The 12,684-nt window shown below is 48.7% G+C and overlaps 2 protein-coding genes across 6 annotated transcripts; one reads left to right on the top strand and one right to left on the bottom strand.

Annotated features, from left to right (window-relative positions):
- Positions 1–1,523: 1,523 nt before the first annotated feature.
- On the bottom strand, positions 1,524–3,908 carry BTG4 (BTG anti-proliferation factor 4). Of its 5 annotated transcripts, none has more exons than XM_072354987.1 (5): positions 3,862–3,908; positions 3,180–3,403; positions 2,779–2,916; positions 2,443–2,638; positions 1,524–2,289 (listed from the first exon to the last, which is right to left on the bottom strand). In XM_072354987.1, the coding sequence occupies exons 1-5, from the start codon at positions 3,862–3,864 to the stop codon at positions 2,119–2,121; spliced, it is 732 nt and encodes a 243-aa protein (XP_072211088.1). In that variant the 5' UTR covers positions 3,865–3,908; the 3' UTR covers positions 1,524–2,118. The 5 variants fall into 5 exon arrangements, with proteins under 5 accessions (XP_072211088.1, XP_072211087.1, XP_072211090.1 ...); XM_072354986.1 differs by lacking the exon at positions 3,862–3,908 and adding an exon at positions 3,674–3,851; XM_072354989.1 differs by lacking the exon at positions 3,862–3,908 and adding an exon at positions 3,674–3,845 and having other exon boundaries at positions 3,180–3,408.
- A 3,962-nt stretch (positions 3,909–7,870) lies between these two features.
- On the top strand, positions 7,871–11,367 carry HOATZ (HOATZ cilia and flagella associated protein). The gene is made up of 4 exons (XM_072355012.1): positions 7,871–8,445; positions 8,973–9,032; positions 9,395–9,447; positions 9,723–11,367. Exons 1-4 carry the CDS (start codon positions 8,098–8,100, stop codon positions 9,781–9,783), a joined length of 522 nt encoding a protein of 173 aa, XP_072211113.1. The 5' UTR covers positions 7,871–8,097; the 3' UTR covers positions 9,784–11,367.
- The last annotated feature ends 1,317 nt before the right edge of the window (positions 11,368–12,684 follow it).

Below are 12,684 nucleotides of genomic sequence, written 5' to 3'. Positions count from 1 at the left end.
AACTTGCTCTTGTGAAAAGCCTACCGCTGTCACTAACAGCAGCATTTCTACTGACCGGCTTTAAGCACTTCAAGTCTTTAGCTCTGCACTTACTCATCCCCCTCAGAACTTGAGGATCAAGCGGATGCATTAACTGAAAAGACAGCATAAGGAACAAACACCCTTTTTCAACAGTAAAAGCGAGCACTTGCTTTTTGACTACCCTGAATTAACTACTTTAGAGAAATACCGATTAGTAAAGCAAATAAAGGCATGAGAAGAGAAAATAGCCCAGGACAGAAAGTTTTAATGACCCTCAGAAGACAGCGTGGTGAATTGGTTCTTAATGGGCCATCTGGAAATATTGTAGTCATTTTATTAGGCAAAATCATGAATCAAAGTGTGAAAGACACAGAACACTTATTCATTGGTCATCACCTCTTCTGCCCACTGCAGCCTCTGGTTTAGATAACAAGTAGGAAGAAACAAACACCGTACAAGAATCTAACTTTAAGTTATGTCATGACCCACCGAGTATCCTCACATTAATGTCGTTGCATCATTCAACGTCAAGTATTCAACACTGAGACGTGGGTGAATTACTACTGCTTTACAAGTTATGCACTCATTCTGTTATCTCAGAACTGCTGCATAAAGCATCCACATCTTCAGCACCCAACACCAAAATGCTCCTTTAGATCTCAGTCGGAAAGAAAAAACAGATTAAAATAGATGGATTATGCTGCTGGAGGACAAAGCTCAGTTATCAAAGCGGCAAGAATTAGCTGGAAACACTGCTGCTGACTCTCAGTGATGAAGAAGCCTCCCACCTCACATCCTTGACCTCATTAGTTACCACCATCCACACTGTATTTGAAAGGCAAGATAGGATCCTGATTGAGTAACTGTGGCCTAATACTTTTTCCCTCCCCCCCCCAATTAAACACCAACTATGGGGATACCTAAATTCTACACTATAATTTTAGTCATTTGGTTGACTTTATTTATACAGGCAGCCTTCAAGGCCTGAAATGGCTCCTGGTCATCTGCTTTTACGGAGCCTCTTTTTCAGGATTACGCAAGTCATTTTCATCACTGCTTATCAGGTAGCAAGAGGGAGACTACAGCAAGTAGAAATACCTGCAGCAAGGAGCCGTGTGTACTTACATGAGCTATTAGGTTTTGACAACAAGCTTGTTGAGCATTTTCAAGACATTAAGCAGCAAGACAAGCTTCCACCATTGCTTCTTACCCTCACGGCTCAGTTTAAGGAGCAGGAGATGTTGGAGTAGAGTTCAAATCAGTAGGAAGAAAGTCAGAACAAATAGTGTTGATTTGCCAGTGCTGAGTTAAATAAAGTATCCTAGAGCAGAGTTTAGAAGCCCAGCAGGATTCCAATGAGCCCTTTCTTACTGCAGGTGTAGTCTCCATCCCACCAGAGCTCTGGCTGAGTAAGAAGACAGCTAAAGTGACTCGTGGTACAGGAAAAGCTTCCTGGGAAGGTGATACACCTGCTGTGCTGCTCACAGCTACACCACCATCTATCCATCCCTCTCCCGGCCGTGGGCTGGCTTCTTCTGACAGGTGAGCTCTAGCCTAGGAGCCAGAAGCCAACTGGAGCATTGAACCATCCCTCACAGCTGTACAGAGCAGAGCTGCACACCCTGTGAGGTGCAGCATTTTGCTCCCAGTGCAGCTATGCAGTACCCTGCTGCCCTTGCTACCTTGGCCAGAAGGAAGCCGATTACCTGCTGATCCTCAACCCTAAGGGTGTATTTATTTATTTTCAATCTTCCTTGACTCGTGTTTTGACTAAATCCCTTTTTTTAAACTCCCTTCAGGCACCAAGAGGTGATTGGACAGCTTTTAAAAAGAAAACATGATTAGATTTATTGATATATATGCATTTCCTCTTTAGCTTACAAGTAGCATCTCACGTTAATTTTCAGTCTTGTTAACATTGTTAAAATATTAAAACGTTATTTAAAAGCCCAAAGTTCCAATAGTACAGAGTGAGAGGATAAGGAACAGACAGCAAGTTATAGGTACGCTCTCTTTTCATGAAGCTCTGTAGCACCAGCCTTCATCCCACAGCACAGCTCAGTGTTAGAGGCTGCCGGAGCAGGGACAGCCACAGATCTAGCGCTTGGTATTGATCCAATGGTATCTATCAACATGTGGTCCTGTGAAAGCAACAGCTGGCCTGAAGGCTTTGTAAGCCCTGTGCTGGGCATAGGATGAGCCACTCATGTGTGTCTTCCTATGAAGATACTGAGACCAGGACTGTATGGGTGTCTTGCAGTAGTCAAACTAGACAGCAAGAAATGAGACAGCATCAAAGATATGTTTGGGCAAGAAAAGGGAGATTAGTCTGGCCAATTAGTCTGTCACACCTTGGGGAAGGAGCCTCCAGGACAGGTGGTGGCTCCCACCAAAAGGGACAGGCCATTACCATGTATTTACCTGATAGACACTGTTAGGATTGCTGACAGTAGGGATGGCTTTTGGTTCCCTGCTGAAGCTCTCCTCATCCGAAGAGGTGCCAGAAGGATAGTCTAGAGCTGCTCTGTCAACAGCGTAGTTGATCTGCTGTGAAAGCTCTGGGTTCTCCTCTCCTTCAAAGTGAGCAACCGTGAATGGCCGGTTCTTCTCTCCATACCTGGAAGCAACAGTGTTTATACCACGCAGCTCTGGACCAGCACTGTAGGCACTACTCACCTCACACCACCAAGGCAGCACAATCTCAGCCTCCAGTAATGATTATGACAGATTATGGCATTAGTCACAGGTTCAACTCACCTGCAACACACTTCAAAGGGGTCAACCCACAGCGTCATCTCTTTTGGCAAACCAAGCTTGTTGAAGTCCACGTTACTCTCCACACAAGCTTGTTCCAGCAGTGGATCTCTTGCCTGATGTTTGTTTATCCTTATACACCTAGGTAAGAACAAGTGCAGGGTGGAACTTAAGACTTCACTTTGCAAGCTCTGCTCCAAGAAACAGGATTAAGTTCACCATATTTCATCTTGATGCGGCTGGCCTGGTGGTGCAAGCTCTCATTTGTAGAGGCTATCAGAAAGTTAACCAGCAACTCAACCACTTTTAGAAGCTTAATTTATTATAGGAGTCAGTTTAAGACCACCTGCCCTGCACTCAAGAAGTCAGGCCCTCTCCCCTTCTTCTCCCAAGGGCTCTCCTACCTGAAGGCCTGTCCTCGGGATGGATTGTCCAGGTACCAGTGATTCTTGTACTTTTCAAACAGCAGTGTTGTCAGCTTAGCTGCAAATCTCTCTATTTTGTGCTTGCTCAGCTTGTCTTCCCTTTTTATCAGCCTTGTGATGAAGAAGACCGTAGCAGCAATTTCATCCTTCATCTTAAATCCAATTGCTTTAACTGCTGGAGAGCCATCAGGAGAGATGAGATGCTACACTAGATCGATATAACAGCATTAAGGTGCTATCGAGTTCCAAGGAGGAACATTAAAACCCACATCACATAAAGCTTAAATAACCCAAACCACCAAAGAAGTGGTTACTTCAGTTCAGGGTATGACACCAGCTGAACACCTTCCTAAAAGCACTCACACTGCACTCATTGAAATGTAAGAGCTTACAAGGTGTTACTCCTTAAACAGCATTTAGCACTGCAGACACCCAGCAATACTCAGTTACTTCACAAAGACCACAAACGTTACCTTCTCAGACCAAAGCTGTTGAAAACCTGAGATATATTTCATGAATAGCTTCAGACAGCCACAGAAGAAACAGATTTAGTGCTACAAAAACCTATAAAGCTTTTACTTATTTTTTTTTTAATTAAAAAAAAGAAGGAAAAAAAAACCATAGGAAACCTCCTCCCCAAAACACCCAACCTTGCCCTCACCATCACAGCACTACAGCTTGCTCAGCTTTTATATACAGGTGGCGCTGAGGGCTGTAATGGCATTCAGGTGTGCTCCATTAGTTGATTAACATGCAGGGCTCCAGGCTATGTCCACTCTAGCTGGTTTATATCCCAGTATCAGCTATGTTAAGGTTTAATGGATTTTCACCTCCATCAGCCTGTTGGATAAACACCAGTTCAGTACTGAAGTGAGTAAATGGAACAAGTTGTCACAAACTCATTTCACTGCTATTAGTGGGTTTTGTGCAGCAATGCTCCTTCCCACATGAAGCCCTCATGGTTGGTGGAGGTGGTGGAGCCACCGACCCTGGAGGTGTTCAGTGAGCTCTGGATTTAGTTTGGATGCTGTGCTGAGGGATGTGGGTTGGTGAGAGCTATTGGTGATGGGTGGGTGGTTGGACTTGCCTGATCTTAGAGGTCTTTTCCAACCCTAGTGACTCTGTGATTCCATGATTCTATTCCAAAGACTGGGTTTATCATAGTTATCAATGTTGATGTTTTCTGGTGGCTCTCGTTGAGTTTTATTTCTTGATTTATTCATTTATTTTGGGGGTATTTCACAGAGGATGTGAATGACTCTGTCAAAGAGTTCAAACCAGGGCAGGTCCTGGAATGTGAAGGTTTCATTACCAGCCTCGAGTTGTGCTAGGGGAGATTTGGGTTGGATTGGCAGCATTTCTTCACCCAGAGAGTAGCCAGGTGTTGGAACGGGCTGCTCAGGGCGGTAGTGCAGTCACTGACCCTGCAGGCGTTCAGGGAATGTTTAGATGTGGCACTGGGACGTGGTTTAATGGCTTAGTTTACCTGTCTGCTGGTAGGCAGGCAGATGGATGATCTCGGAGGTCTTTTCCAGCCTTGCTGTGCCTTTGATTCTATGCTTCATTGTTTAAAGTCACAGGCAATAAACTGATGCGTTTTCTTTTTCCCCTTCTTCTGCCTGTGGAATTTGTGCCACCAACGCCGGGTATCAGAAACCATTCAGACAGAATGACAAATTAAGGTGAAAAGAGCTGAGCGCTTCAGCAGGTTCTTCATGCTTCATTCTTCATTCTTCTTTCTGCAGGTGATGCAGAAAAGCAATGTGAGCTCTCATAGGGCTGGTTGGGCTCTGAGGAACGCATCCATCGATGGGTTTGCAGAATGTCTCCTGCCTTCCTCCTTCCTCCAGCTCTGACTTGTCCAGACAGGCCTTTTGAGCTGGGAAATTCCATGATAAAAGAAGTGATGGATTGCACAAAGGACGGTCAGAGAGCCCTGAATGCCCACAACACCTCCGTGCCTTGAGTTCATTGTTCCCATAGCTGACAAGTACTGTAAGCCAGAGGTAAACAAGCTCTTCACCTGAGAAACCTGGCTGGTCATGCAGTAAGTGCTGTTTCTTGCATGCCAGGAGGCCAAACCCAGCACTACACCAACGTTCTGCATCAGACAGGGAAAGAAAAACAGGGAAAATTGAGCAAAGATCTTGGCAACCCACCCGGCTGCCCCTAATTATTAATGCTGCTATTGAAATAAGGCCGTGAGACCATTTTAACTTGGTGTTTTTGATATCATGAGTGAATTGAGAAGCTCTTCTGTTAGTGACAGAGAAGCCAGAATGGCAGTGGGCATTTCTGAGCTCCCATTTCATTGGCAGGTAAAACTGCGTCTTTGAAGTAGGTTTAATCACTGAACTAAAACCCTTCGTTATGCTGTCAGTCGTCACTGAGCGCATGAAAGCACGGCCTTGAGTTTCCTGCTCTCCAACCAGCAGCACAGGCTGCCCAGAGCCACAGCCTGGCCTTGAGTGCCTGCAGGGATGGGGCATCCACAGCCTCCAACTCCAAATGCACCCAGAGCTCCCTGAAGTGGATGGAAATCTGTCCACGGGCTTCAGTGGAATTCAGGTCAGGCCTGAGCTCAGCACGAGCATTCCTAGCTAGATTAAATAGTGGGTCTCCTGGTCACCAGGCAAGCCTAGGCATGAAGCGCAAAGGGAAGAGAGTCAGATGCAGTTTCTCTAGTAACTGCAGACCAACCCTAGAGCAAACAGTTTCCCTTGGCAAGAGCCAGCTCTGCAGAAGCTTTTGCACTTCTCATATGGAGCACCATCGGCACTCAGTGCAGCTTGCTGGTGGCAGCCTTCCTTCTGCACAGCACCTGATGATCCACTACAGACACCTCCAGGAAAGCAGCTGAGGTCACAACCGCTGATGTGAGGTCAAGAGATATTTCTGTAAGGGAAAACATCTGAGATGGCAAATCTCCTTAGGGAAAGGCCTCTCCATCTGCTTTGTCAGAGCTGTGGGTCTGTTCTGCGGCCTCCTTCTATGGCACCAAAAGGTGCAGGTATCACCCCAGAGGGATGTGCTGGAGCTTCGGAGCATCAAACCTGGATCACCCCCCCAGCAGCTCTGGCCCAACCCGCAGCCATTTGTGCACAGGAGAAGGCAGAAACCTGTGCTCCGTATTGACTTTGCCCATAGAAACCTCTTCTGCAACAAAGCTCCCAAGAGCCGTGCGGTCGGTTCGGAGCACGGGTCCATCCTCCAGGCACCAGCCCTGAGTGACCATGGAGACAGAGCGTACACAAAGGCTGCAGGCGTGGGGCTGACCCACAGCCAGGCTGGGGCCACTCCAGCACAGACATCCCATGGGGAGAGATGAGGACCCAGGTGCCACTGTAGGGTCCATCCCATCCCAGTGTCTGCCTAGGAAAGTGGTGCCCGGTGGGTGGAAAGAAGAAGTTAACCACTTTTCTCTTCCTGCTAATTACTTTTGAGCATTCTGTTACAGATTCGGCCCCTGGCAGGAATTTCACAAGGTAAGATTCTGAAGGGTAAGTCCTGAATCCTTTCTTTTCCCCCTTGCATTTGAAGAATACAGCAGTTATGGTTGAAGCTAGCTTAATTTTCAGGCTAAGCTCTCCCTGTAACCTGATGGGCTCTGCATCATTGCTGAGTTAGGGAGAGCTCTGGATTTAGGGCAATAGCACTAAGGGTTGTATGACCACAATGTCAACTGTTGCTGTAATAACACATGGAGTACATTAATATCCATTACTGGAAGTGCTTCCTTCTTTCTCCAGGTCTGATGCCACGGCACCATGCTGAGAGCAGTGCTTGGTTTGCAGGCAGTGTAGTTAGCTGATTGTACCCAGCGCCCCACAATCACTAAACTCACTGCCATCAAAACAAGGCACAGGACGCCGCGTCGCAGCCTCACTGCATCCTCATTCCTAGTGCAAAAAGGGTTCATTTTTCTTGGTTTACATCCTTATTTCCAGAAACAGCTGCTGCCCAACAGACATTGGTGCATGTTGCCAGTGTCAAGTGAAATATTCCATTTGCTTAGATGTAGGAGCTGGGTGGTCCTGTGTGGAGCTGGGGGTTGGGGCTCAGTGACCCTTATGGGTCCTTTCCAGCTTGGGATGTTCCATGATTAGGTGCTAAATTGGGACTTTGGGACATTCCTGGGACAAGGATGTTGTCTGCTGTGCTGAAGTTCTTCAGCTGCATGAAGACTTCTCGTAGACTTGATTGCTGACGCACCAGGAATGGGCTGGAAATGTTCTGTTCTGTTCTGTTCTGTTCTGTTCTGTTCTGTTCTGTTCTGTTCTGTTCTGTGCTGCCTTTGGCTGATCCATCAGCTACAAAAACCACTTGCATTCAGCTTTCATGTCTGACTTAACAAGCCAGTAAGCCAGCAGGGTTTCAAGCACTGTTTAAATACACAAGTGGTTTTGACCGTGACCACTTCTCAGTAATTATAATAAAGAGGAAAACACAAACTTAACAGTGTTGTAACCTACTGTAATAGTGTTGTAACCTACTGTAATGCTGGGGGGTGGGTTGTTTATTTTTTCTTTTAGAAAAACCCAAATATCATGAAAGTAGGAAGAGGAAGGGAGGAGCTCGTCCATCAGCCTGGTTACTAGGCAGTGTAGTTAGCTGATTGCCACCAGTACCAATCACTAACCACACAGCCAGGTAAAAAGGCTTGGGGAGATTGCCCAGAGGGAGCACACGAGGATTCATCATCCCAAACACCTCTGAGCAAAGTGGATCTTCTTCTTCTTCCCCAGATCTGTAGGCAAAAGGCTGTGCTGGTCTCAGCCTTGGCAAACTCTGCGCCCACCCATATATGTTGCAGAAATGTAACCCAGCCCCGTGAGGTTTTTACTCAAAACAAATGTTTTTACCATCATTCTGACCAGCAGTGCCCCAGCACGGGGTGATGGGAACGTGCCAGCAGAGCAGGCAGCGCCGTCCTCAGGCTGTGGGGCAGGAGTGGGGCCACCAGATGGAGTGGGGCCATCAGGGCACAGCCCCACACAGCCCCACACAGCCTGACTGGCCCCTCATCTTTGCCGGCTCGAGCCCAACTGATGTGGAGTTGGCCCGCATCTTCTGGAGCACGGCCGTGCTGCCGCCGCTGTTTGAGTCCTCCCTGGGTCCCACCAACCTGAGGTGTGAAGGACCTTCCCCTGGGCAGACCCCATCCCCTGGGCAGGCCCAGACCCACCGATGGACCCCATCAGCAGCTCACAGCGTGCAGGAAGCTGAAGCAAAATACCGTCAGCAGGTAAGAGCTGCTCAGAACAACTCTGTTCCCATCCCCGTTCCTGATCTTTGTGATCTTTGGTGGACCTTTGGAAATGACATTAAGGGCAGTTCCCAAAGCAGCCCCGACCTGGCTAACAGCTGTGCAGACAACAGCTGGCTGTGCTTCCAAGGCACTGATGTGATCTGTAGATAGAGCCCTTTATTGAAGCCACTATTACTCTAACCCACGTATTAATGTCCCATGTATGGATCACAGATGCACACAACTAGTGGAAATGAAGGCAACTAGCACTAAATATGTGGCCAGCCTGGGTATTTTGTGGTCAGCAATGCAATTTCAAAGCTCTTAACACCGTAAATCTGAGAAATCCTTGTAGCCCATTTAAAATAGGAAGCCCTGATATTGCCTTACCCTTGAAATCTCAGGATGTTCGCACTGGCTGTCAGCCTCAATGAGGAATTTCGGGTTTATGTTGTGAGCATCGTGTGCTAAAAGCTCATTTATTATTTTTTCTGAGCTCGTTTTGGTAAATGTTTCTAATTCAGGCCAAGAAGAGAGAAGAAATATTGGCTTTGCTGAGGAAACAGAGAGAAGAAAGGATTGCGGTACGTCTGGTCCCTCTGGGTTATACCCTGGTCCCTCTGGGTTATGTCTGGTCCCTTTGGACCACGCTCCAGCTGTGCCCCCAGGTGTGTGCATCCTTGCAGTGCAGCTCCCAGGTCTGGCTGGATCTGCTGTAAGAGCCCTCACAGCCCCTTTGCTGTGCTCTGAGGGCTGACGTTTCTCCCTCCGTTGTTCCCTTCAGCCCTGATTCACGCAGTACAGAGCAGAGATGGGTGAGGTTTTACCCCAGATGAGGTGAAACTTCTGCCCTTCTGCAGGACACTAATACAACTGAACTGTGTTTGGTAGGAGCGGGTAGAAGTGGAAGGAGCTAATGGTGATCACAGGGTCTTTCTCTTTTCAGAAAGAGCTGATTTCTCATCCACATAAACCAAAGATGAGAAGCGATCAAGTGAGGTAATGAAAACACCGAAGCTTTCCTGTCCCAATAGCCAGGATCTATGCTGGGAGATGTTCCATCTTAATTGTCCTTGATATTGTGAAAACAACTCGGTTTTATCCTACGTTAACACTTGTCATGGCAAAACTTAGAAGTGGAAAGGCAGGAAAGTGCTGCTGCTGTTCTGTTCTTTACCCCTGTACCCTTCATGCGTGCTCCATTTGTTTCTCAGTAGGTCGTAGGATTGTTTTGAGTCAGAAGAGACCATTCAGGTCCATTAATCTCTTTGCAGCAGGCAGAAGGCGTCTGAAGCAGAGCATGAGGACCAAGAAGCAGTAAAGGCCCTCAGATAGTTCAGCCCAGTTCTGGAGGTGACACCCTGCGCTGCTCGGGACTTCAGGCTGTGCACATCTCAGCTTTGGTCACACTCGTTACTTACACCGAGATGCAGCACGGCCGGGATGGGATTGCGGCAGCTTCTCAGCCCAGCCCAAGTCTCCCAAATTTCCCATATTCGAGGCATTTCCATGTGATAATAGCAACAGTGAGAACGTGTGACCTTCATGGATGCGCCATGCTTTGAGGTGTTGTCTTCTAAAAGGCATTAAGCACTTTGTCTTACCAAATCGTGTCCCGTTCTGCTCAGATTCAAGGTCAGACATGATTTAAATAGCTCTTATCTGTAAGGCTGAAGCGTTTGGGTGCTCCCTCAGCCCCTGTCACCAAGGCCATAGGAAATGCAAAGTGAGGCCCCCGAATGCCATCGTTGTGCTTCATGGAGATGATGCTCTGAGGTTCCCAACTTCTGTCTTCATTGTCTTAAAGGATCTTTCAGTGTTTGAGATGCTGGTTGCAGAACTAAGTTTCCTGATTGCGCTCCCAGGAGCTGATATGGGTCAGAGTTGTCTCATCTCTTTGCTTTCTCTGTGTTCCTCCTCCTCCTCTACAACGTCTCTCATGGACTCATTATCCTTATGGGTCCCTTCCAACTCGGGCTATTCCACACCTGTGATTCTCAGCCTGTCTTCCCAGCACTGTGCAAAGGAATATGGGGCAGCTGGGGTGGGACCGGCACTGCTCCCTTCTGTTCCCAAAGCAGAAAGCAGTCTGCTTTTAGGATACTGAACTGCTGGGCTTCAGCAGAGCCCGAACCTGTCACCATTGGGATGTCTGTGTTGGCCCCACACAAGGCAAGTATTCTTATACCCATGAATAAATGCTACTTTTTCTTTCCTTTTCTTCTTCCTCTCCTCACTTCTCTCCATCCTTCCCTTTTCTTTCCTCTTCCCTTCCCTCTCTGTGATTTGTGTTTGGAAAGTTACCCAGCAGAGCAGTCTGGACAGTGATGGTGTTACCCCAGGTGTACTTTAGTATATAACAGAGCTGCCTTTCTCCTTTAGATACTGAATGCTTTTCTTCCTTAAAAGCATGACACGTTTGCCTCTCGTTTTCACAGCAAATCCAAACTTTGCTCCTCACTTTTGTGATGATGAGGACTCTGATTTCCCTCTCCCAGGGATGGATGTGAAGGGAGGGCGTGGAGCTGACAGGACCAGGCTCTGCCAGGCTGGGAGATCAAAGGCACAAACCAAAACACCAAGTTTGCACAGAGCACTTTATTGATGGTCAAACATCAGCACTGCTGTTACAGACAGCCCATGGTCTCCACTCACAGAGGTATTTAAAGCCCCAGCAGGGAACAGGGATGAATGAGAACCCCACCATGCATCCCAGCTGCTTTTATTCTCCTGAAGCAGCAATGCTGCTCTTACACATGAGGGCAGAGGAGGTGCATGACGTGTTCCACATCCTCCAGCCATCTTTGGCGTGCTGCAGGCAGCCCCTGGGAGCACACAGGAAGCTGCAGGCTCAGCCCATAGCAGCAGCTCTGTAACCACGTAACTGGTGTGAGAGCTGAAGAACAAATGCCGCAGGGCCTTTGGCAAACTGCGTCTTCCTTGCAGCCTGCACTCAGCTCTGCTGCTGCTTTGGAGCCAAGTGGAACAGAGAGCACTCACTCACTCAAGGGTTTCCCTGCAGAGCTTCATATTGCTGGACAACAATGCTCAAGCACCCATGGGGGGCGCTCAGCTGGATTCCGTACAGCATTAGGTGTACAGGAGCACCAGTTATAATTGCATAAGTCATAACTGTGCTCTGAACAGAGACTGGGAGCAGAGTCCACAAGCACATCCAAGCAGCACGCTTAGGACTGGGCCACTCAGCCAAGGCAAGGCTCTCTCACAGCAGAAGCTGCCAAGAAAGGGAAAGCTGCACCAGCAGCCTCATCCTTCCCCAACCCCAACCCCCCACCAATTGCATTCTTCTTCCCCCTTTACCTAAAGTTGCCCTTCTTGTGGGGACCTTCTCCAAGTACATCAGCATCCTGCAGGTCAAGCAGATCGCTGATAGGCCCAGGGAAGGAGGAAATGAAGGCAGATGGTAGCACCCAGCAGTGCTGCGTGCTGACAGAGCTCCCTACCTGCGCTCCTGGCAGCAGCTGCTGAAGAGCACACACAGCTTCATCCAGAACAAGGGTGGGACCAACAGGCTCTTCAAGCACCGCAATGTAAAGAGCCTCACTGAGACACGCGGGTACCTGGAGAAGCAGCCAGACAGACACTGGAGCTCGGGACCTTCCTCAAAGCTCAGCCTCTGCTCTACATGGAGGGCACACGCTGCATCCTCCAGCAACGCTGCATCGCTGCAGCAGGGGGGTGAAGGCAGGGCTGGTTGCCTTCCTCTGGGAGATTAACTGCACCAGGACACGGGGAGAGGAGCAAAGAGAGCAATTTGGGGCGCTGATCCCCTGCACTCACTGCAGAGAGCAGGAAGATGATGCCTCCTTTGCCCTAGAAAGAAGCACGGGGGCTGGAGGAGCACGGCTGCATCCTGCTCACCTGCATCACTGCGAGCACACGGTGCTGCAGCACCCACAGCCCTCCTTTGCAGGGTTTGAGGGCCCCCCAGAGCTGTGCTTGGCCTCAGGAAGCTGAGCAGAAAAAGCAGGGTGGGAGCCCAATAGTAGCAACCCTAAAAAGCAGCCCCCAGTGGGGGCTTTGGGACCAGCCCTGCCCTGGGCTCCCAACAAGGCCCCAGCCCCACAGCAGGAGGGAGTCACTGCTTCATTAGCACAGCTGGGACTCATTAGGGCCATCCCAGATCCCCCCCACCTTGGGGCTTGGCTCACCCAGAGCAGCCTGTCCCCATGGACATCCCACTTCATGGCCAAGTGGCGGCCTGGCTGTGCTGGC

This window comes from Excalfactoria chinensis, chromosome 21 (assembly GCF_039878825.1).
Source record: "Excalfactoria chinensis isolate bCotChi1 chromosome 21, bCotChi1.hap2, whole genome shotgun sequence".
Taxonomy (NCBI): domain Eukaryota; kingdom Metazoa; phylum Chordata; class Aves; order Galliformes; family Phasianidae; genus Excalfactoria; species Excalfactoria chinensis.
This window is presented reverse-complemented; position numbering and strand designations above follow the sequence as displayed.